This window comes from Zootoca vivipara, chromosome 5, assembly GCF_963506605.1.
Source record: "Zootoca vivipara chromosome 5, rZooViv1.1, whole genome shotgun sequence".
NCBI classification, from domain to species: Eukaryota; Metazoa; Chordata; class Lepidosauria; order Squamata; family Lacertidae; genus Zootoca; species Zootoca vivipara.
Genome location: NC_083280.1, coordinates 64402924 through 64425315, shown reverse-complemented (window position 1 = coordinate 64425315; position 22392 = coordinate 64402924). Strand labels below are relative to the sequence as shown.

The 22392-nt window shown below is 42.0% G+C and overlaps 1 protein-coding gene across 9 annotated transcripts in view; it reads right to left on the bottom strand.

Moving 5' to 3' along the window:
* The window catches only part of PLCE1 (phospholipase C epsilon 1), a 150778-nt gene that overhangs the window by 8561 nt on the left and 119825 nt on the right, over positions 1-22392 (bottom strand). For 7 of the 9 annotated variants that reach the window (XM_060274861.1, XM_035137904.2, XM_035137907.2 and 4 more), the window contains 16 exons: positions 20824-20960; positions 19864-20102; positions 18568-18629; positions 18319-18484; positions 15795-15902; positions 14852-14968; positions 14573-14731; positions 14302-14431; positions 13365-13430; positions 12427-12551; positions 10159-10276; positions 8272-8403; positions 6078-6371; positions 4762-4925; positions 3967-4228; positions 1973-2091 (listed from right to left, as the gene is read on the bottom strand). In XM_060274861.1, the coding sequence (XP_060130844.1) occupies positions 1973-2091; positions 3967-4228; positions 4762-4925; positions 6078-6371; positions 8272-8403; positions 10159-10276; positions 12427-12551; positions 13365-13430; positions 14302-14431; positions 14573-14731; positions 14852-14968; positions 15795-15902; positions 18319-18484; positions 18568-18629; positions 19864-20102; positions 20824-20960 (2398 nt within the window). Of the gene's footprint in view, positions 1-1972; positions 2092-3966; positions 4229-4761; positions 4926-6077; positions 6372-8271; positions 8404-10158; positions 10277-12426; positions 12552-13247; positions 13290-13364; positions 13431-14301; positions 14432-14572; positions 14732-14851; positions 14969-15794; positions 15903-18318; positions 18485-18567; positions 18630-19863; positions 20103-20823; positions 20961-22392 lie in introns of all 9 variants that reach the window. The other 2 variants (XM_035137906.2, XM_035137908.2) reach the window with 2 other exon arrangements.

The following is a 22392-nucleotide window of genomic DNA, read 5'->3' as shown; positions in this document are numbered from 1 at the left end:
ACAGAACAGCTAAATAAACTTAATTAATTCAAATTAGAGATGAATACATTTCTCATATCAATAACTCATGGAGATAAACAAATAGAACTGTCTGCTTAACAGTAAGGGCTAGAGGAAAGCAGACAGACCACAGTCATTGGAGTTTCCGTAAGAACTTGTGTCATGATCCAGACAAAGTTATGCTTATCTAAATCCCATTGATTTCACCATTAGAATAAAAGAAGATGCTGAACTCTTCAACTGAACTGAACTTACAAGTGCTTTCCTTTGCTAGACTGCATTTCTCACTTCTTTTGCTGAAGTGGAAACATTAGGATTAAATACAACACACCTGCTATAGCTAGATTTCAGTCAGGGGTGTTGCAAAGAACATCCTTTTAAGAAAGAGCATGATATGTGTGTGGACCAGAATATGGTCTTGTAGGCTGGGCTAAACCTGATTCAGAAGATGGTTCACCACCATATTGCCAGTTCAGAGGTACCTTGTAATGCTCTACAGGTCAATGTCTGGGTCCAGCTCTTTCATGTTTTCATTAACTTCCTTGAATTAAAGTGGAGAATGAAGGCATGCTCCAACCTTGCAGATGTGCAAGTAGGGAAAACCAAGGGAGGATTAAATGGCATAACAGGCGCTAGGAGTCAAGTAACTTTGGGGCTGTAGCTCCATAAAGGATAGCAACAGTGGTCCGACTGTAGGGGAGGCGCTTACAGACTTGGCAGTCTAGGCAACAATTAGTGCAATGCAGTGTGCAGATGATGGTCAGTTCACAAAGGGAAGAGATGTCCATTGGGCTCATGCCATTGCAAAGCTGCATGTGTGTCTTTGCCCATAACTGAGCCCTTAACTATCAAGCAGACATCATAATGAGTACAACTGTCCAACCTGACCACAGTGGAATCCACTGTTCTTTAAACATAAATTTCAAGTTAAGCTTACAAAGGTTTCTTACACCCAACAGAATAAATAAATATAAAGCCTAAGGCTGAATATAAATATACCTGAAAAAGGGGTGGCTGTACAGCTCTGGTTCCCCCACCATTGTTCCTGAACTGATCATCACATCATAGAATTGTAGAGCTAGAGGGTATTCCCGGGAGAAGGAGTTTCCTCTGTGACTGATATTGAACCAGGGCTGTGTACAGCCCCTCTCGAAAACAAGGAGGGGCTTCCTGACTGACGTAAAGACTGGCCAGTCAGAGCACTGTAAATCCAGCTTCTGCTCCAACCCAAAAGAACAGTATGAGAGTGAAAAATGCAGCCAGTTTCCATATCTCTTGTGGGTTTTGGACTTGCTTATCTAAACGATATCATTCTTATGCAGGCTTCCTCAACCTCGGCCCTCCATATGTTTTTGGCCTACAACTCCCATGATCCCTAGCTAGCAGGACCAGTGGTCAGGGATGATGGGAATTGTAGTCTCAAAACATCTGGAGGGCCGAGGTTGAGGAAGCCTGTTCTTATGCTTATACAGTGGTACCTCGCAAGACGAATTCGTTTTGCAAAAAATTCATCTTGTGAATTGCGGTTTCCCATAGGAATGCATTGAAATTTAATTAATGTGTTCCTATGGGCAAAAAAAGAAATTTCAATGCATTCCTATGGGAAACCGCGATTCGCAAGGCGAATTTTTCGCAAAACGAATTGACTCGCGGAACGAATTAAATTTGTCTTGCGAGCAACCACTGTAGTATAGCTGTACAATTATATTCAGCTCCTATGCACAGTATAGGTGGTGATTTATTCTGATAGTTTTTACTCAATTGGCGCAACATTATTGAACATTCAAAGACACATGGAAATTCAGCACTGGAGTTGATTTACTGTCCCTCAGGAGATACTCCCCACCACCACCACCACCAGAGCATTCTCATTTCTCACAATGCAGGAACCAAAGGCATCCTTTGCCTCCTTGGAAGAATCTTCTACACTGACCAGGAGAGCATGCTGACAAATCTATTAGAAATAAATTACCAAAGAAGCAGGCACCATGTTTCCAGAAGGATGCTCTTCCATTCTTCGACTGTTAATAAACAAACTCGAGATTTCTAGTGCTTCATTGTGCAGGCTCCGTAGCTGCAGGTGCCTGTATCCTTAAACGACATAGTAACACATAATTGGAAGGTGGGAGAATAAACCAGTCAAATAGACTACATGTTCCTAGGTTATGTACGTTGCAAAGACAAATGTAACAGTAGTAGCCACTTAACTGTCCCTGAAGTCTAAGGAAGCTTGTCATTTCCTCTTTCATAAAATATCTATTGGCTACAATCCAGAGAAGCTCTGGGAGTAGACAAGGGCTGGTGAGTGCATACCAGGACATTGCGCTATTTTGTTTTGAAACACAGCTCCCCAAGCCACATTGAGGGCTACTGTAGAAGTTCCTGTGAGAATTATTTCTCACGTAGCATATAGGGGCCTGCTTGCTATAATGTACTATCACCCTGCTCAAAACATGCTGTATTAGGTGGGCGAAAAACTGAAATAAATAAACACAGGTCTCCTGGTCTATTAAAAGTTGTTTTGAGTGATTTACCTTCATAAGACTGATTTTAAAACATTTGCCCCCTTACATTACAGAAGCACCAAGGTATTTAGACTGGCCATTGCAATTGACGCTGCTTCACGTGAATGGCTGCACTGAAAATTATGAGATTGACACCAGCTTATATACATGCTAAAACTTGCCTAAAGATTGCACAAATATTGTAGACACCTGCCTGTGCTGTAGAGGGTCCACTTGCACAAAGGTCTGGTGAAAGACGACAAGGGGCAGCTGTTAGGATATTTTGGAACTAATTGCCTGTTAGCTAAGATTTCAACATACACATACTGAGGTTCAGCATGTTCTGTCTATACACATACACCAACAGGTGTAATGCCAGAAAAGTCTGGAGCCTGAGAAGTCCATTCACAAACAGACACCATGTCCCTCCTAAAACATTAGTGTTCGAAATGCTTAAGTTCTCTTTTTTTAACAATACACTTCTGCTGAAGCAGGGGTGGGGGTTCATTTCCTTAACCACCTGTTCCATCGGTTAGAATCTCAGGGCAGCGTACACACAAAATAGTTAAAACAGTACATTTAATAAAAGTAATTTACAACCTCAATCAATGCTTTCAACAATCATCTCAGAGTAGCAAAACACAGCACTAGTGTATCTGACCTAGAAACAATTAGGCTCTCCTGAAGGTCTGAGTTAATATATGTGTCTTGAGACTTACAGAAACACAATGGAAAACCGTAATAGATCCTGGCACCTCTTTCTGAGGTGTAGGCAATTGTTAACAAAACAAAACCCAACATAAATATTTAAACATCACATGTTAAGATGTTTAGAAAGGTGAGTTAATTTTTAATCTGTTTTGGTATTCTAACTTTTGTATGTTTTAAAGTACTGGTTATTATTTCCCCCTCATTTTCTTGTTTTATCCTTTTGTAAACCGCTTTGAAGGTTTTTCTTTTTTTACTATCAACCAGTATATAAATTTTATGAAATAAATTATTTAAAGAAGAGTCAGTTTTAGCAAGTTGTGTATGCATGCAGCCCAAGCAGCCCCTGCTTCATCCCTCCCTCCCTAGAGCGAGGAAGCAAAACACATGAGCAGCTCATTAAGCATTATATATGATCCAGCGCTTGTTGGGTTGCTTCTATCAAACAAGCTATGAACTACGAGCACGACACCCAAGAACAAACCCGGGCTTCTGACTGTGGTTTGCTTGCAGGAAAAACAAACCACACACATTGGTTCGCACATAAGCAAGTCACTCAGTGGTTTGTTTCCCTGCTGTAGGAAGGGAGGAGCAAAGGAGGGAGTGCTGCGGTTAACAGTGCTCAGATGGTGCACACACTAATTCTCCTAACCACAATGTACGGTCAGTCCTACATGCAAAAATGTTTGTTGCATAACAGAGCCCTAAGTATTCAGCAGCTCTGCCTGGGCCCTGCATGCAAACTTCAATTTACCTCTTTTTAAAGCCTTCAGCGGAATGATTCTTTGAGCCATCACAGCTGAAGAATTGTTTTCAACAACTGCAAAACGAAGGAAGACTAGATCTTCAAAGTGAATCCGGAAAAGGAACTGCTCATTCCACATGGGGTTGAGAGTATTGCGATGAATGGGCTTAGTGCGGAAATGGCAGCTATCCAGCGGAATCCCAAGCACATCAACTTCAATGCAGGGGCTTCCTGTGCTGTTGCTAGGACAAACATTCTGTCCAGACACAATCTGAAAAACAAAGGCACAGAATGAAAACAGTGTTGTTCTTGTTTTAATAAACTCTCAGACTGAAGAGTGATTATGCTTTAAAGAACAAATTAATTAAAAACTGGTTTCAGAAGTAATAATAAGTAGTAACATATCTATACATAACTAAAACTGAAATGGCAGTCTGGTAATTGCTACTTGCTTATTCTTATGCAGAAAAGCAGCTGCATCTGGGCAAGGAATCAAGTGGAAAACTGCCACACTCTTTGAGGCCAGATGTCCCCCATCCAGCATCAAATTCAAAAATATGCTTCTAAAAACTGTCATGCACTTTCTGTGCTGCATCAAGTTGAAAGTTTTGTAACAACTGATGATTGTCTCCTTCCCTCTCCTTGGTCCCACATTTAATTGTAGCAATCTTACTAGCAATAATAATAATAATAATAATAATAATAATAATAATATGCTACATGTTAAACAAAATTATGTCATGTATAGAGTTGACTGGTTGTGTTAGGCTTATTAAAAAAAGATTAATATGAGTTTTCACTTACTGTCAATGAATAAATAGCTGGCTCCATATTGTCCAAATCTCGCTCTAAAGGACAAAAGTGTTGATACATTGGACAGTTCTTATCCCACAAAACAGGTGGTTTCATAACATACCCACAGCCACCATTTGCTTCAAACATTGCTGCATTTAGGTGAAGAGGGAGATCTATAGGTAAAGCATTCAAAGTGTTAACATTGCCAAAACTTGATTGTAAGATAATGCATTTTTAAAAGAACATGGTGATTTTAAAGTGTACCATTTCATTCTGGGCATGTACAGTTGGCTTCGATTAACTGCCAAAAGGCAACGGTAAAACTGAAACTCGAACTAATCAAACTATAAGAGCTTTGAAGAAATAGAAATAGTTCACAAAAACAGATTACTATGCAGTTAAGGGCTCTTTCACACAATTAGGTTTTCACAATAACATCAAGCGAAACCATGGCTTAGTGAAAGCATGCAAGCATTCCCAAAAAGGAGATTGCTGCTGCTGCATTCCTCCACCAGTCCTGCTGCTGCTGTGAGCTAAGCAGAAGTTTGGCTTAACACAGCATCTGAATTTGGGATCCTGGTTTGTCTCCTTCAGGCAAACCACAAGCTGCAAACCCATTGGTAGCAGCACATGGTTTGTCTGAAGTAAGACAAAATATAAGTCCAGTTCATAGCTGTCAACTTTCAGATTTGAAAATAAGGGATCAGCAGCCTCACTTGTCCCGGGGACAGTCTATGGTATATCTAACAATCTAGGATAGCAGCGGGAAACGGCGCTGGAATAACGGAATTTCCAGCAAAAGGAAGGTTGACAGCTGTGGCTTGGAATAAGGGAGTTTCCCACAAAAAAAGGGAGGGTTGACAGCTATGGTCCAGTTTTGGATAACACACGAAACCAAACCATGGCTTAGCTCACAGCAGCAAGAGGAATGCAGTAGCCACAATCTGTTCTCTGGGCACTCACAAATAAACGTGTTCACTAAGCCACATTTGGCCTAGTGTTATGGGTGAACCAGCTTATATCACTCACATGGCCCAGAAGCTGTAGTAATACACAAGATAGAAATGACAGTATCTAAAGCCAGCAATGGCCGCTCCTAAATCTAGAAACGTTTGGGGTTACAGAATGACACATGCATTTGTGTGGATGCATGTATTGTTTGAAGCCACCATTATTTTTTGCGAAACTTGAGTACCTCAACGTATATTCATTTTACATCTATAATGACGCCAAGCAAGGAAATGCAAGATATAACCAAAAAGGGAATGGGTTTCTTGTAATGTTTCAAGCGCACATATCTTTTAAAGGAATGAGTGTGCCCCTACCATCCGTTTGGTAGTTGAGTGCCACCAGCTGTACCCCATGTAACCAGAACAAAAGGGGATGAGGATTGGATGAGTCAATGCGGGTAGCAGCCGGGTATGTCCTCAGCAGCTGGCAGGTGGTATGTTGTATCAGCTTCTGAGAATATCGCCTGCACAAGCGCTTGGCAGCATTTTCATTCAAAGAGGAGATATGGTAACACCGAGGTGTCCTTATTATAGAACTGAGAGAAGTTGTCGGGCTAAGAGCAGGTGAAAAGGGCTCTTCCCAGATCTGCCGTGCACTATCAAAGGCACCTAAAAAAACCAAAAACATACAAGTTACAGATGCACAATCTGGTAACACCACCTTGTCTTCCCCCCTCATCGCCAAGAAGAATATACTGGTACTAATAGGAAACAAATGCATGGTTCTCAAGGAACCATGGCCACAATAGTAAGGAAATCTTATGCATCACCAGAACTCTAAAGACTTCTCTGCAGGGAATTCTGTTCCTCAGAGCTATGGCTTCATAATTTGGAAATACTGCAGATGAATCTTCAAATAAACTACAACAGGATGTCTAGTTTTCTTCTCTGTGACTTAACTTTGAAAAAAATATATTCCCCCCCCCATTCCTATATTTTGGTAACGGTAATGAGGTAAACATTAGTAGAAGATAACTACCAACATGATCTGAAGGAATAGTGTAGCAACCTTGTGGAAGCTAAGCAGGTCTCGAGGCAAGATTTTCTGAAAACCCCATATAAACTGCCCTGAGTTCAATGATGGAAGGAAGGTGTAATATAAACCTAATAATTTAAAATAAATAAATCTGCACATACATACTAAAAATAATAATAAAGCAGTGCAATGATGAATGAATCTCAGTGCAGACACAGAATTCAGACAGATGTGAAGTTGCAAATTTCTTGACCGTGATTTAGAAATTTGGAGCGGGCTGCGGGATTGCGTACTTCCTATTCTACTCTTACCTCCTACCTAGAGCAAACATACCACTCTGTTTGCCTTAAACTCAATTTTTAGTGTAACATTGACCATGGTCAATGTTGATGAGGTTCTTCCACTTAATTTGTAATGGATTTGAAAAACGTGGTGGGTGTTAGTGTAGACATGATGGCTCCATTGTCTGGAGTGAGAAAAACCACAAGCCTGGATTTTGACAGCATGCAAAGCCAAGCCATGGCTTCGCTAGCAGCAGCAGCAGCAGCAACTGGGCTATATAAAACATTGGTTTCTTTCTTTGGCAATTGAAATATTTTCATTTTACCATTCCCTTTCTGAAAAGGGGGGGGAACACCTTAAAAGTGATGAAGGGCAACATTTATCTTGCTTTTCTATTGACATCTCAGAACTAAATGGAGAATATCACTCCCCTTTAGTCAGAAATCACAACTGAAATTGATGGACTATGCTGAAATGGCTAAACTCACAGAAAAGATCAGAGACAATGATAATGAGAAATTTAAAAAAGAATGGGGAACGTTTATTGTATATGTACAAAAATACTGTAAACAAGTAGAAACATTGGCAGGCTTTGATTAAACATTTGCAAGCAGTTAAAAATGAGATAAAGAAAGGAAATTTGAATTGAGATATTAAGGTTTGGTAGTAATCAGTTAAATATTGATAAAATAATGAGAATAAGAATAAGAGGTTTAATTATGCAGAAAATGTATACATTCAATGAACCAGAAAAGGAAATGGAAGGAAGTCAGGAGGTTAAAGAGAAGCTTCAAAAAGAAAAAGATGATGTTTATATATTGAAAAAGTGTTAAAGTCTTATGTTTATATTGTTTGTGTGTGTGTGTGTGTGTGTGTGTGTGTGTGTGTGTGTGTGTGTGTGTTACTGTTTTCTTTTTCAAGAAGAAGTTAAAACTGTAAAATTAATAAAAAGTTATTCATAAAGAAGAAGAAAAAAGAAAAATGGTTTGCCAATCAGTAAAATTTAAATTACAATGATTACATTTATATTTCTTGCAATTAAACACTGTCCCAACAGTTTATTGCTTTACAGTAGGTCTTTTATTTACAATGAAGTCATTTTAATTGTTGCACTGCTAATGGAAAATTATTTCAAACCCTGCGTGCTGCATGTGCAGAGCAATACGTTTGATCTTTAACTAGTAGGTCTGCTATATGTGTTGGATTACACAGTCAGTCCCTGTGATTGGTAAAGGAAGATGCTGACTTTACCTTTTCCAGATGCTTTGGCAAGCATTGCTGTCTCCCCTGGGCTCAGCCTTCCAGGATTGTTGCCAAAAATGGACTTCCTGCTCTTTCTTTCCTTTCCTCTACTAGAGCCAGATGGATTTAGAGTTGACAGACCTAATTCCATACAAAATAAAATAAATGGACTGAAAAACACAAGCGAGTGGGCATGATCCCCCCTTTCAAATTTTCAGTTTATTCTGAAGGCTTTATAATCTAATGCTAATGTCTTTTGCAGGAAAACGCTAGTTTGTACTGCATACGTAGACAAGGCGACGTATAAAATCGTACACCAACGTTCCAATATGGATGTCTTTCAAAGGCATGTGAGCTTCAACTCACACGCTAAACTCCCTCGCTTTCAAGAGCTTTCTCATTCCCTTCTGTTTGCAAGCTGAAAAAATGTGTTTGTGTATGAACCGCCTTGCTTGTGTCTTGGAGCAACACAGGGATCTTGATTAGGGCAAGAGAACACCGGGGCTTGGATCCTAACTTCCCAGAGTTTGACTTGTGGAAATGGACTTTCTCATTCCCCTCCTGCCTTGTGGACCTTCTACAATAGAACTGCGTACAGCAAGGGGAAAACTTTGCATGATGGGAAAAGCCTTCCCACTCACGGGTATCTTTGGACCCAAGCGTATAGGAACAGCAATTGTCTCAGATTTATTTCTGAAACAGGACGACAGGTTACCTTGTGCTTTCATCCCCAACGCACCATATGGAAGTAACCCTGCCCCTGTAACTGCAACTGCATAAGGACATGCATGTGTGAAACAGGCTGTATACAAATACAGTCAGCAGCAATACCTATTTATCAATATACTTACGTTGGGGTCAGCTTCTTCAATGAAAAGAAAATGGACAAAAATGCATTACAGCAGGGGGGAAATTGTTGCTTGTAAGCCTTATGCAGCATTTCACTATAACACAGCAGCTAAATAATGGAGTATTTCATTCCTCCACAGTGGCGAAGCTGCATGCTCCAGCCTCCGGCACCGGGGGCAGAGAGCAGGCGGGGGCGTGACTGGCGCGTGTCTTAGGGGGGTGGCATGTCGCCTACGGGGGTGGTGGTGTGCATCCTGGGGGCGTGGCACACCCTCGCGGGGGCATGGCACCCAGCACAGTGGGGGGGTGCGTGTCCGGGGCGGCCGGGCCGTGATGGAACCCCTCCCTGATGGTGCTGGGGGCGGTGTGCTCCCCCCCGCCCCCTGTTCCTCTGCCAGTGTTCCTCCATACAACAAAATCAAGACATGTCTGTTCTATCTACAGTGGTACCTCTAGTTACGAACTTAACTCGTTCCGGAGGTCCATTCTTAACCGGAAACTGTTCTTAACTAGAGGTGTGCTTTCACTAATGGGGCTTTTTGCGGCTGCTGCACTGCCGACACACGATTTCCATTCTCATCCTGGGGCAAAGTTCTCAACTCAGGGTAACTCTTCCAGGTTAGCGGAGTTTGTAACCTGAAGCGTTTGTAACTTGAGGTACCACTGTATTTCTCTAGTACTTGTGCAAATCAATCCTCCTTGCCATGGGTTTTTCCTATAACCAGTCCACTGTAGTATGGTTGGTTCTCTACACATTGTCTATACTTGCTCCATTCCAATTTACTGTTTGTGCTCCTATCCCAATGTAACCCACTCCTTCGGTTCCCTAGTTGGACTGTAGCCCAACCTGCACAGAAATTATTAGGGGTGTGTGTAAGAGATAAATGGAGACCCAAGTTTGATTTTCCACAGGGCATTTCTTATTCCTATTCAAGACATCCCTTCTAGGGAGAAAACACTCAGAATCAAAGCTAGTTCTCAGCCGCCATAAAATGGGAAGATAGAACCCAGTTTTTTCCCTTTATCATAGCTTGTTTCGAAACTTACCAGGAAATTTCACAGCTTGGCAGTAGATGACAAGATCTGACAATTCTGGTGCTATTTGTCGGCTTTCTTTTTTATTTTGAGAAAGATAAAATTCTTCCCCTAATTCCATGTCATAAACCTATATATCAAGTCAAGTGAAAAAGAGAGGATTTCATCATATTTAATATATGTGCACAATGCAGTTTAATTATAAGCAACATCACTTATATGGTAGAACACTGTTAATTTGCAATAACAGTATAGATGTCCCCAGTCTTTTAACATTTCTTCTTCCCCACATTCAGCCACCAACCCTTCCTCTAGATTCTAAATCTACTTTCCACCAGCCAGCAGGGAGAGATTACATAGGAACTCTACTGCCTCTAACCTCTTAGCAGCCGGAGACAGGATGAAATTACCTTAGTGGAACAGGGACACTCTGCCTGATCCTACAGTTCCCTTCTCACATGCTATACCTCCCTTTCCACTGGCCTGGTGAATTATATGTACTTTCCCCATTGCAGCAACTAAATATTACTACACAAACATATGCCCGAGATCTAAAAACAAATCAGAAAAGGATAGGCTCACTTTATTAAAACAAATTCAAAAATATTTAACAGCAGTATTCCCATCTTGCCTATATATATATATATATATATATATATATATATATATATATATATATATATATATTCCTATATGCATATGACCCCTGTTTAAAACAACAGGGCAGTGTTGTGCAGTGCAGTGCAGCACACTCACAGAAAACAGCATGAAGTCAAACCATCTGGCTTAAATGGTGAGTTTATTCTGGCAGACAAACCACAGTACTATTATAATTCTCCCCTGGAAAAAGGGTCTGCTAGTTCCAACATTCTGTACACTTGTGTACACAAACGGGTCTCTGTGGTGGAATTCATAGACGTCAACAACATCCACTAAACTGTATTCCAAATACTATTGTACAGGAAAATGCAGCTATTTTTTTTTAAAAAAATGCATACATGCAGTGGATAAGCCTCGCAACCTGAAAATGCACAGTATTTTAAAAATACATGGCATTAGAAATAGCTTGTAATCACCCACATTACTTTTTAAAAAATAAACAAAGGTCCAAGGTGAAGACACAGAGGAAGGCAAGGTAGCTTTAGCCCATTTATCAGCACAGCTCTTTCCAGGAGAATCTCTCTCTCTCTCTCTCTCTCTCTCTCTCTCTCTCTCTCTCTCTCTCTCTCTCTCTCTCTCTCTCCCCCCTCCTCTTAGTGCATTCTGTAGCTGTTCTTTGCAATCGCAGGTCTGCACCATCCATCTAAAGCACATGACTTCCCCCAAAGAATCCTGGGAACTGTAGTCTTCTCCTTACATAGCTACAATTCGCAGCACACTTCACAAACTATGCTTCCCAGGGTTCTTGGGGGAGGGAAACCCTATGCTTTAAATTCAGCTCAGCCCAGTGTTCTATACACATTAGTGTATTATCACGCCAATGGAAAGCAGCTGGCTTGTAAGGAGAGGGGTTTCACTGGCTGAGGTCAATAGAAATGCTGTAAAACAGTAACGATGCCTCAATGGATAAAACACTAAACAGACTGGGGAAAACAGCAGCTTAGGATGCAAGCAAAGCCAGTCCCACTATCAGCTTTCCTAGGCAAGAATCTACTTCATCATACATATAAAGTAAATTGGGAGGGTAATAGGTGTGTGTGTGTGTGTGTGTGTGTGTGTGTGTACACATACACGCTGAGCAAAGTGAAGACAAAGTAGTATTTGACAAAGTGAGACTGAAAAACTTTTGTTAGGAAGGCAAAGAAGCTGTCCAATATTCAGCCTAAACAAAATTACATCTGTTGAGCCATCGAAACACTACTAAAAGAACAGCTGGACATCAAATGAGGTACGATTTATTTCTGAGGTGAGAGAACCACCCTTATTTAAACTATGAGGTATCTTTTATGAAACAAAAGAGAGGAAAAACCTCAGAGGGGCACAAGAAACAATAAAGTTTATTGTGGAACAAAGCACTAAAAACACTCAATGGTGCAAACGTAACACATGTCTACTCAGAGGTACGTTCCACGGGGCTTTGCAGCCTAACACATCCTTTCTTCCTCAGGGGCAAGTGAATGGCACACCAGACATGAAGGGAGTAGATCAGGGCATTTAAACGTGGATCTCTGATGCTGCAAGAGGCTGGTGTGTTTTTAAATTTCTTTGTAAGTTTCCGTTCTAGACTGCAAGCCACTCCCTGTATGGAAGCTTGGGGAAACAGATATGAACAAGTACTACCTTTCCTTTGTTGTTGTATATAGCGCTTTCTGTTTTCTTTATTCTCTTTGCAGTTTCTTCGCTATATTCAAATTGAAGCTTATCTATGGTTAACTTATTCTCAGGTCGGTCTTCCAAAATGTTATCTGGAAAGTAAGCATTATCTGACTGAAGAGTTGAAAAGGCAAATTTTATTTCAACTTAATGCTTTGAGTAAAAGCAGCCAATATTATTATGAATAATCAAAATATTAAACAGGCAAATAATTTCTCCTTCAATGCAATGCTCTTATAAGTGCGAGTCAGTTTTCATCCTACCTTTTTGAGCTTAGCCAGTATTCTCTCAAGATGCAAAGCAGAAGCTGATTTTCCACTTTAAACCATTTGTGGAATGATATAATAAATTAAGCTGCATCATCATTATTTTTTAATTACAAATGTTTTAAAAGTTTGCTGCCTCAAATTTTGTACTCAGCCCTGTACATGAGACATTACTTTGCAGATAAGGGAGTGGGGTGTGACAGGGGACTGAAGTGCTTACTAAAAAGTTATTCTCATTGTTCTACCCAAAATTATAACCAAAACAGAAAACTATATTTGTGTATTTTAAGTCAATGTACATAAACGTGATTCACCAATCTATATAGCTATAACCAAAGTGTATAAATAAGAAACTAGTGTGGAACATGCAAACATTGCGATCCTCAAAAGTAAGTAATGGAAAATTATAGAAATGCAAAATTGTGTTTTTACTAAAATGTGAAATTCAAAGAATGCATCTAAGTTGGGAAATGCAGTGCTGAAATTCATGCAGTTGTTATGCTTGACCAAGTGGCCTTTTACCTTCCTGGCTGTTAGGAGCAGGAGAAGCATTAAGGACATCAGCTACAGGAAAACAGAGTCAGAAAGGGAATAAGAGTAAAGGAAATTAAGAAATAAAGCCAGAGAAATGGAAATTACATTCAAACTGTGTAGAAGCATCATCTTCGACACAAAAACTTGAAGAAATGCTGCAGGGATATAAAACTGAAAATGCTAACTATTAGAACACAGAGTGTAAAGATGATGTCAGACTTTATATAAACACATCTGAATCTAGGTTAACCCAGAATGGAGGTGATTTCATAGCGTGAGAATTTAGAAAACCCATGGAAACAGGCAACATACTAAGTATGCTCAAGATCTGGCAGAGAATTTCATATTATAGATATATGCTCAATGTACGTATCATGAAACTAGCTGAAAAAGGCCCCAACTTGAATGAGCCAATCGACACATACTATGATTCAAGTCGGCAGGAATCCAATAATACAACAAAATGTGCCTTCTGTTAATCTGTTTTGCGCTGTGTGTCTACCTATTCAGATAGATTATCAAGTATAAGACGGGCACTATTTTCCTGGACAGTATAAAACATGCTTCCTAGCCACGGTGTTTTTATTTATGGTACTGAGTAGACTTTCTGAAAAGCTAAGTCCTTAGAACAAAAGCTGCTTTGTGTTGCTGGAATACAGTTCAGAACAGACACAGTACATATAGAAACCCAACTTTAAAATATCCTTATTTTAGTACACATATCCAAACAACCACCTTATGCAATAACAGAAATGATTGCTATGTTTCCTAATAACATTCTCACAGCTACGTCACTATGATGATAAAACATAATTCCTTTCCCATCCCTTCCCAGAAATCATAACCTTTTCTTATTATTTAGAATGGATATGAAAGACAAGTTAAAAATGAGTCGTGTAGTGACAAATGCTTAAAGGTTGTAACTGAGTAGGGGTTTTTTTTTGGAGGGGAGGGGAGGTAACTTTAAGTGTGGTTATGGTTGAAACTGTGCCCATGCCATAAATCCAAAAAATGCAACCCTATAATAAGTACGTTTGTTTACCATCCGACAGAGACTCATAGTCATAGTCATATTCATCTTCCTCATCTTCTTCTTCTTCGTTAGCAGTGGAGGGGTTCCCCACATTACCACCATTGCTTGCCTGAGCCTGCATGTATGCCAGCTGATGAGCCTATTATATTAAAATAACATTGAAAAATACAATGGGAAATTCATTTAGCAAATGAATTGGGTAGCCAAGGGTGCAATTGACAATCCAAAAAAAGGACTGAGTGTGGCAACTCTCAAATATTTTTCCAAAGAAAATTCGCACCTTCTGTTTTAATATATCCACTGGAGTCTGATGAGCTTTGAGCTTTTTGTTTTTAAGCAGAATCTTTCTTCGCAGTTGGTGGGGAGAAGGTAACATTGGGTCGTCGGAAAAATCGCTTTCAAACAAAAATTTAGTCACCAGCTTTTCTTCAAACGTATTCTGAAACATCAGTTAAGATATAAAGTTAAGATATAAAATCATATAAACATTAGTTAAGATATAAACTGGATCAAAATTCCTATGCCATGCTGAATGGCATTATTCTCTCTCTCAACCTACCTTGAAAATGTCAGCCATCTTTCGCTGCTGTGGCAAGGAACAGTGGTTCTCAATCGATATGATAACGGGCATGTCTGAGGTGGTGAAAGCATTGCGGCCGATAGCTTCGACAACTTCCTGTAAGAATGAAAACCAAAACAGGATTACCTAATTATTCTATGCCATTCTGCCCCACAAATTATTGAAGGAAATATAGCATTAAATATGCTACCCCCAGACAGAAGGAGGAAAAGTGATGTGCAAGTGGGTGACAATGCCCACTTGTCAAACTTGGCCTGTGGAAGGTGGAGGGAGGGAACTTGTTCTCCACCCCTGTTCCAGACAGAGATAGCCTGACATATTGGCAACCTCTGATTTAGGCCACTTTAGTACACTGTATATGTTGGGTCATCTCTGAAGTCTATTCAGAAACTTCAATAGGCACAAAATATTGTTGCTAGATTGGGAGTAGGCTATACACCTCACCAGTCTTGAAACAACTGCACTGGCTCTGGGTCCATTTCCTAGCTTAATTCAGAATGCTTATTCTAACCATAAACAGCTGGATATTTAAGAGACTATGAATTATTGGATGTCCCCAGTCTGAATATTCTCCTTGGAGGAAATTCTGTCCCCACTACAACAGAAGTGAGGGGAGAAGGGACTGAGGACTGGGCCTCTTCAGCTCTGGCATTTTGATTGTGCGATGCTTTCCCAGTGGTGACTCTTCCTGCCATCATGCCATACATTTTTGGTGGTGCCGAACGGAGAGAGGGGAGAAAGAGGGTGGACAAATCTCACATTAGAAATATTTCCATAAGAAATGATGGAAATTGTGTACTCGTTATGTGAACGCTTGCCTAAGGAACATTTCCCAAGGAACGCACAGTAAGCAGGACCTGAGTGTCTTTTTCCACAAGAATAATTTCTACTACAATAGACATTAGTATGAATATACATCTACCTTAAAAGGAATCTTCGTAGTTAGTGTGTGGCCATGATAAATCACAGGCATTCCATCATCACCGTCCCAGCAGTCTAATTCCACACTCCGACAGCCTTGCAACAGAACCTGAAACAAAACAACAACAACATGGTGTTACATTGCTTCTACAGAACCATACATTAATTTAAAGGGCTGAAGTTTCAAACTTTTCAGTGAGCATACTATAAATGACATACAAAGGATAGGGAGATGGAATACAGTGAAGTGCTGTAAAAACACCTGATCAAATTCCTGCACCACTGACAAGTGTTGCTGAGATGGCTAGAGCACCAGTGGCGGAAAACTCACTCTGAATCGGACCAGATACGGGTTAGAGCTCAATGTTGAGCCTACTAAGCGGTGACAGCAAAGAGGACCTTCTTCGCCGCTTCTATTGCATCTGTAGAAAACAGCAGCAGGAGACTCTTTCAGGTGGTTCGCAATCTATCGGAACCACCTTCATCATCGGGGCCTGGTAGGGACCCCAAGATCTCCTGCAATGCTTTTGCAAAGTTTTTTTTTGCAGATAAAGTTGCTCAGATTCGGAAGGAGGTAGACTCCACCGTGGGAGAGTGCCGGAGCCCTGTCTAGTCATGTTATATGGGATCAATTTCAATCTGTTACATTCGAGGATGTGGACAGGCTACTTGGATGAGTGAAACCAACCACCTGTCTTCTTGATCCTTGTCCATCCTGGCTGATAAAAGCAAGCCGGGAAGGGCTGGGCGATGGGCTCTGTGGGGTGCTGAATGCTTCCCTCTGTGAGGGAGCCTTCCCAGGCCCACTGAAAGAGGCAGTTATTAAACCGCTTCTTAAAAAAAAAAAACATCTTTAGACCGAGCCAATATGGCCAACTATCGCCCAGTCTCAAATCTTCCATTCTTAGGCAATGTGATTGAGCAGGTGGTTGCTGAACAACTCCAAGCACGCCTGGAGGATGTGGACCATTTGGATCCCTTCCAATCAGGATTCAGGCATCACCATGGGACTGAAACTGCCTTGGTCGCACTGGTCGATGATCTCCGGTGGGATAGGGACAAAAGTGAGAGCTGTTTCCTAGTTCTGCTGGATCTCTCAGCGGCTTTTGATACCATCGACCATAACATCCTTCTGGACCATCTTGGGCTGGGAGCTGGGGGCACTGTTATACAGTGGTTCCGCTTCTTCCTCCTGGGCCATGTCCATAAAGTGGGGGAGGATGAGTGTTCAGACCCCAGGGCTCTCACTTGTGGGGTGCCTCAGGATTCCGTCCTTTCCCCCATGCTTTTTAACATCTACATAAAGCCGCTGGGAGAGATAATCAGGGGGTTTGGGTTGGGTGTTCATCAAAATGTGGATGATACCTAGCTCTACCTCTCTTTTAAATCAGAACCAGTGAAGGTGGTGAAGGTCCTGTGTGAGTGTCTGGAGGCGGTTGGAGGCTAACGGATTGAGGTTGAATCCTGACAAGACAGAAGTACTGTTCTTGGGGGACAGGGGGCGGGCTGGTATGGAGAACTCCCGGCAGCTAGACTGGTGACTGGGAGCGGCTGCCGAGACCATATAACACCAGTCCTGAAAGATCTTCATTGGCTCCCAGTACGTTTCCGAGCACAATTCAAAGTGTTGGTGCTGACCTTTAAAGCCCTAAATGGCCTTGGTCCTGTATACCCGAAGGAGCGTCTCCACCCCCATCGTCCAGCCCGGCCGGACATTGAGGTCCAGCGCCGAGGGCCTTCTGGTGGTTCCCTCGCTGTGAGAAACCAAGTTAAAGGGAACCAGGCAGAGGGCCTTCTCAGTAGTGGCACCTGCCCTGTGGAACACCCTCTCACCAGATGTCAAAGAGAAAAACAACTACCAGACTTTTATAAGACATCTGAAGGCAGCCCTGTTTAGGGAAGCTTTTAATGTTTAATAGATTATTGTATTTTGATATTCTGTTGGAAGCCGCCCAGAGTGGCTGGGGTATAAATATTATTATTATTATTATTATTATTATTATTATTATCATTATACACAAGATATAACTCAAACTATGGAAAGGAACACTTATCTTCATGTGGGTTACTGCCCAGAAACAAAGTCTAAAATATTATGTAATATTCCTAGAAGCAACAAACACTTTTCTGAGTAATGGTGCTGCTTCAAAGTCATACTTTCAGCAGAACTTGCATTATTCTGAATGGTGCTTTGACATTTAAATGAACCAACGTATTAGCTCAAGTCTTTCCTGTGGGAAAGTCTAATTTTAGCAGGTTAGATCAGACTGGCTAGTGTCTAAAGCTGTGACTCTCAAACCAACCCACCCTTTTTTGTGCCTTAAGAACAAAGCTTAAATATATTATTTAAAAAAGCATCCGAGCACAACTGTGCACACAAGCAGTTTTTCCCACAGATCTTGTTTTTCCTATGCTTTACAAGCAAGTATTCAGGACATTTAGGTTTAGAAAGCAGGGGGAAGGTCATGCTTTTTTTGACATTCCAAACAAACAAACAAATTCTTGGAAAAAAGGGGAAAAGGCACCTGGCTGTAAAGTTCTACTGAGGATTCTCCTTTAAGCTGGTGTCCCGTGAGATACGTATTGTGTGAAGACTCAATGTAATAATATGACAGAGGGAATAGCAAATCTTCAGCATTCTCTTGAGACTCGTTGTTCATGGACGCAAAATTATCTTTGTCCATCAAAAACCTAGAGATACAGAAGGCTAAAATTCATAAAAAGAAATGCAAGGTAAGTTAAGAAAATATCAAAGCGATCTTACAGGTGATTACCGTGCAAATCCTTCAAAAGACATCAGTCCCTGCTGGCACATGCTGATGCTGGGTTCAAACTTCTGTAAGAGGCAGAAATGTCGATAAATGGACTAAAATAAATTGGCATTACAAAAATAAAATGCATTTAGAATGATGCTATACACAGTTTTGGCAACGTAATTTATTTGTATCCAGCTAATGCATTACTGAGGGCAGAATTAGGCATGATGGTGTCAAATTCAGGTCTTCAAATGCAGGTCATGCCCAACACCTGTAAAGCAAGGCATGGACCTGGGAAAAATGACAAATAGTAGACAGGACGGAATACTGAAACTTTCTTCCATTTGCCGGCCCCAGACAAAAGTGACTGTCAGAGAGGCAACCAGCACACAACACAGTCACTAATGATTCGTGCCACATGCCCCTTACCTGGCCTGCCCCACTTCTAACACCATAACTCCAAAAACTATGGCAATGCCTCCGCCCTGCTCTCTCCTGGCTGCCAATTTATAACTAGGCAAAGACCACTCTCACATGAGAAAGGAAGATACAGCAAGCACAGCTAATATCGGTGGGGGGAGACGCTACCCACATTGGTCCAGAAGTCAAGCCCAGGAGGTTTCTCGGCCAATCAGCCAGCAAGGGTGAGCCAGCTTCTCTCTGCTAGCGAGCGGTGGGGAAAGGCCAGCTTCTTAAGGAAGCTTGCATACATCAACTTGCGCAGAAACACTCCACAAATTTATCGCAGGTCTCCCATTAATGCTTATAGTGATCCCTTAGTAAAAACTCCAGATTCAGCTTAGATGTCTTTAAGAGCAACATCTGTGTGATGTCTGCATCCTCCTGGAGCTTTCAGGGAGTGAGCTGACCGAAAAGGTTATGTTAAATTGGTACACTGGTGAGATGTCACCAGTTCTTCCCTTCCTAACAGGCTTGCTTGCAGCTGTTTATTTCAGTGCCCAGTATGAGTTTTGGCCATATTCAGCTACACTCCCAACTTTTTACTGCTGAAAACAATTGGATTTAACAACATTGAACTTTAATTGGACTGGGGAAGGGCCATAGTTCACTCTCCAGTATCTCGGGGTACAGCTGGGATTGTCCCATTCTGAAACCCTAGAAAACACTGCCAGCCAGAGTCAACAATACTGATGGGCCAATAAATATTCCTCAGTACAAGACAGCTGTGTGTGTTCCATATTCCCTATGTTACTGATGCTGCCACACCAGTTTAAATATGGTGGCTGCTCCTGGTTCTAAGAGAGGAATTAAGAAGCCCTGTGATTAGCATCCCAATAGCTTAGCATTACACACCTGAATAATACTGAGGATTTCATCATATGTGTAGTGTTCTCCTTGGCAATTTACTAAGAAGTCATTGAGTTGCTGGATGCCCACTCCAAATATACCCAGAGATGTGCTCTCTACTCCAGTGCCATTAGTAACAATGCTTGCGGCAGCAATAGCGTCAGAAATTTGTCTCTGGTTGTCCGATAGCTGCTGTCTGCTCTTAATGAACAAGCCCAAATCAGATATGTTCCTAGTCAGTAAATCTGAAAGATAAAAATATGAACACAAATGCTTTATACGATGGTCAAGCTGCTAGTTTTAACTTTTAAGTCCTAAATGGTCAAAGAACTTTGAAGGAACACAGCTGTAGATTTATTCTCTCTCTTTTTTTCTGGAGACGCATGTGGTGCTGTGGTCCAAACCATTGGGCCTCTTGGGCTTGCCAATCGTAAGGTTGGCAGTTGGAGTCCATGCAATGGGGTGAGCTCCCGTTGCTCTGTCCCAGCTCCTGCCAACCTAGCAGTTCAAAAGCATACCAATGCCAGTTGATAAATAGGTGCCGCTGTGGTGGGAAGATTAAATTGTGTTTCTGTGCGCTCTGGCACTTGTCACAGTGTTCTGTTGCACCAGAAGTGGTTTAGTCATGCTGGCCACATGACCCGGAAAGCTGTCTGTGGTCAAACGCAGGCTCTCTCAGTTTGAAAGTGAGATGGGCACCACACCCCATAGTCAAATTTGACTGGACTTAACCATCCAGGGGGTCCTTTACCTTTTTATTTATTCATTATTTGTAGAACATTTTTTTAAATCTGTGAAGCGCTTTATAAAACTTAAAAATATTTTTCTTTCAACAACTGTTCAACGAGGCATGCCACTGTTCATATCTTACAGAAATGGAATTGAGAAGGTGACCTGACCAGTACTAAACGCTTAGCTCCCAGGTTCAACTCCAACACACGAGCAAGTCAAATTAATTTATCTTACCTAAATCTGGCTGAAGTCCATTTGTGTTCTCATCAATCTTCAGAGAGGTATACAGTGGAACGGAATCAGAACCCAATCGATTGCAGGGCACAGCGTATACGTCAAAAAGATCCTTCAGATCCTTGCGGCTTCGAACGCTGTTCATATATGATGCATTGTATTATCAATTATTGTTAAAACATTGGGGGGGTGTGAGGGACAGGGGATATCGCGAAGTCCCTCCCCTCCTGAGTTCAAGCCCGTCCCCGAGCAAAGGGGAAAGCAGGGAGAGTTCCGATTCCAGTGGGGAAGCAGGAAGTCGTGTCCGAGGCTCAGGCAAGGTAGAGGAGCCAGGGTCCCAGGTGGGACAGGAAGGGGCAAGCAAGGGGGGAAGACCCATCCCTCCAACTCCAGAATTACGCAGGAAGAGGAGGGGCAAGAGGATGGGTCTGCCAAAGCTTTTGTGTTGGAGAAAGACGCGCCAAAAGCCATTAGGAGGTTCTGAAACCGACTGACAACATCGCTCCGTGTAAATAGCAATGACTTGAGCACTGTAAATACGCAGCACCAATAAAAGAATAAAATGCAGAGCTGCGTAGCGTCGTTACTCTGAAGTAGTCCACTCCGGCCACTGTGACAGCAACCTCCTAATCATTTTTGGGCTACTTCGGAGTTGCCGGGATGAGCGTGTCCGAGGCGGAGAAGTGGCGGCAGATCGCTGAGCAAGCCCAGCTAGAACTGCAACAGCTGTCGCTGCAGGCGCAGGGAGAATTGAAGGCAGCTAAAGAGGAGACTAAGAAGGTCCAGGACGACCGGCTACAACTTGCGGAACAGGTGAGAGAGCTCCAGGAAAAAGAGCAGCATTTAAGGGCGGTGGCGGTAGACCTCCAAAACAAGCTGGATGCAGAGAAAAACAAGGCGGGAGGGGCTCCCCAAGTCCAAGTGCTGCCAGGAAGGAGAGCAGGGACCCTTGTAAGCAAGTTCAATGGAGACCCGAAGGAGTTTCAGGGCTTTGAGACTGAGATCGTGTATGCTCTTGAGCTGCACCAGAATGAGTTCCCCGATGATGAGCACAGAGTAGCGTTTATTGTGGAACATCTCACCGGAGCAGCCAGGGAGTGGCTAAGACCATTAATCGCAACCAAGAATCCTTGCATGAAAAATGTCCAACAATTTCTAGAAGGTTTGAGGACGATGTATTCGTCCGATAGTCATTTGGACCAGACTAAGGAGGAACTGCATAATTTACGCCAAGGAAATATGACAGTTCGCGCATATTGGGCGAAATTCACCATGCTGGTGCACAGACTGGGGTGGGTTTTGGATTCGCCTCCCATGCAAGCTGCGTTTTACTTGGGTTTGAGCGAGGAGGTGAAGGATGAACTCTCGAGAGGTCCAAAGCCCAGTACTATGGATCAGCTGAGCAAAGCAGCTCTGGCGGTGGGGGTGAGGCAGGAATCCCGGTGGAACGACAAGCAAGCGACGCGCGCAAAGCGGGCTTGGTTCCCACGGTCGCAGGAGAAGCCACTCCCTCAACAACCCTTTCAGGCCACGCCTGGAGCCAGCCAGGACCAGGAGCCCATGCAGATT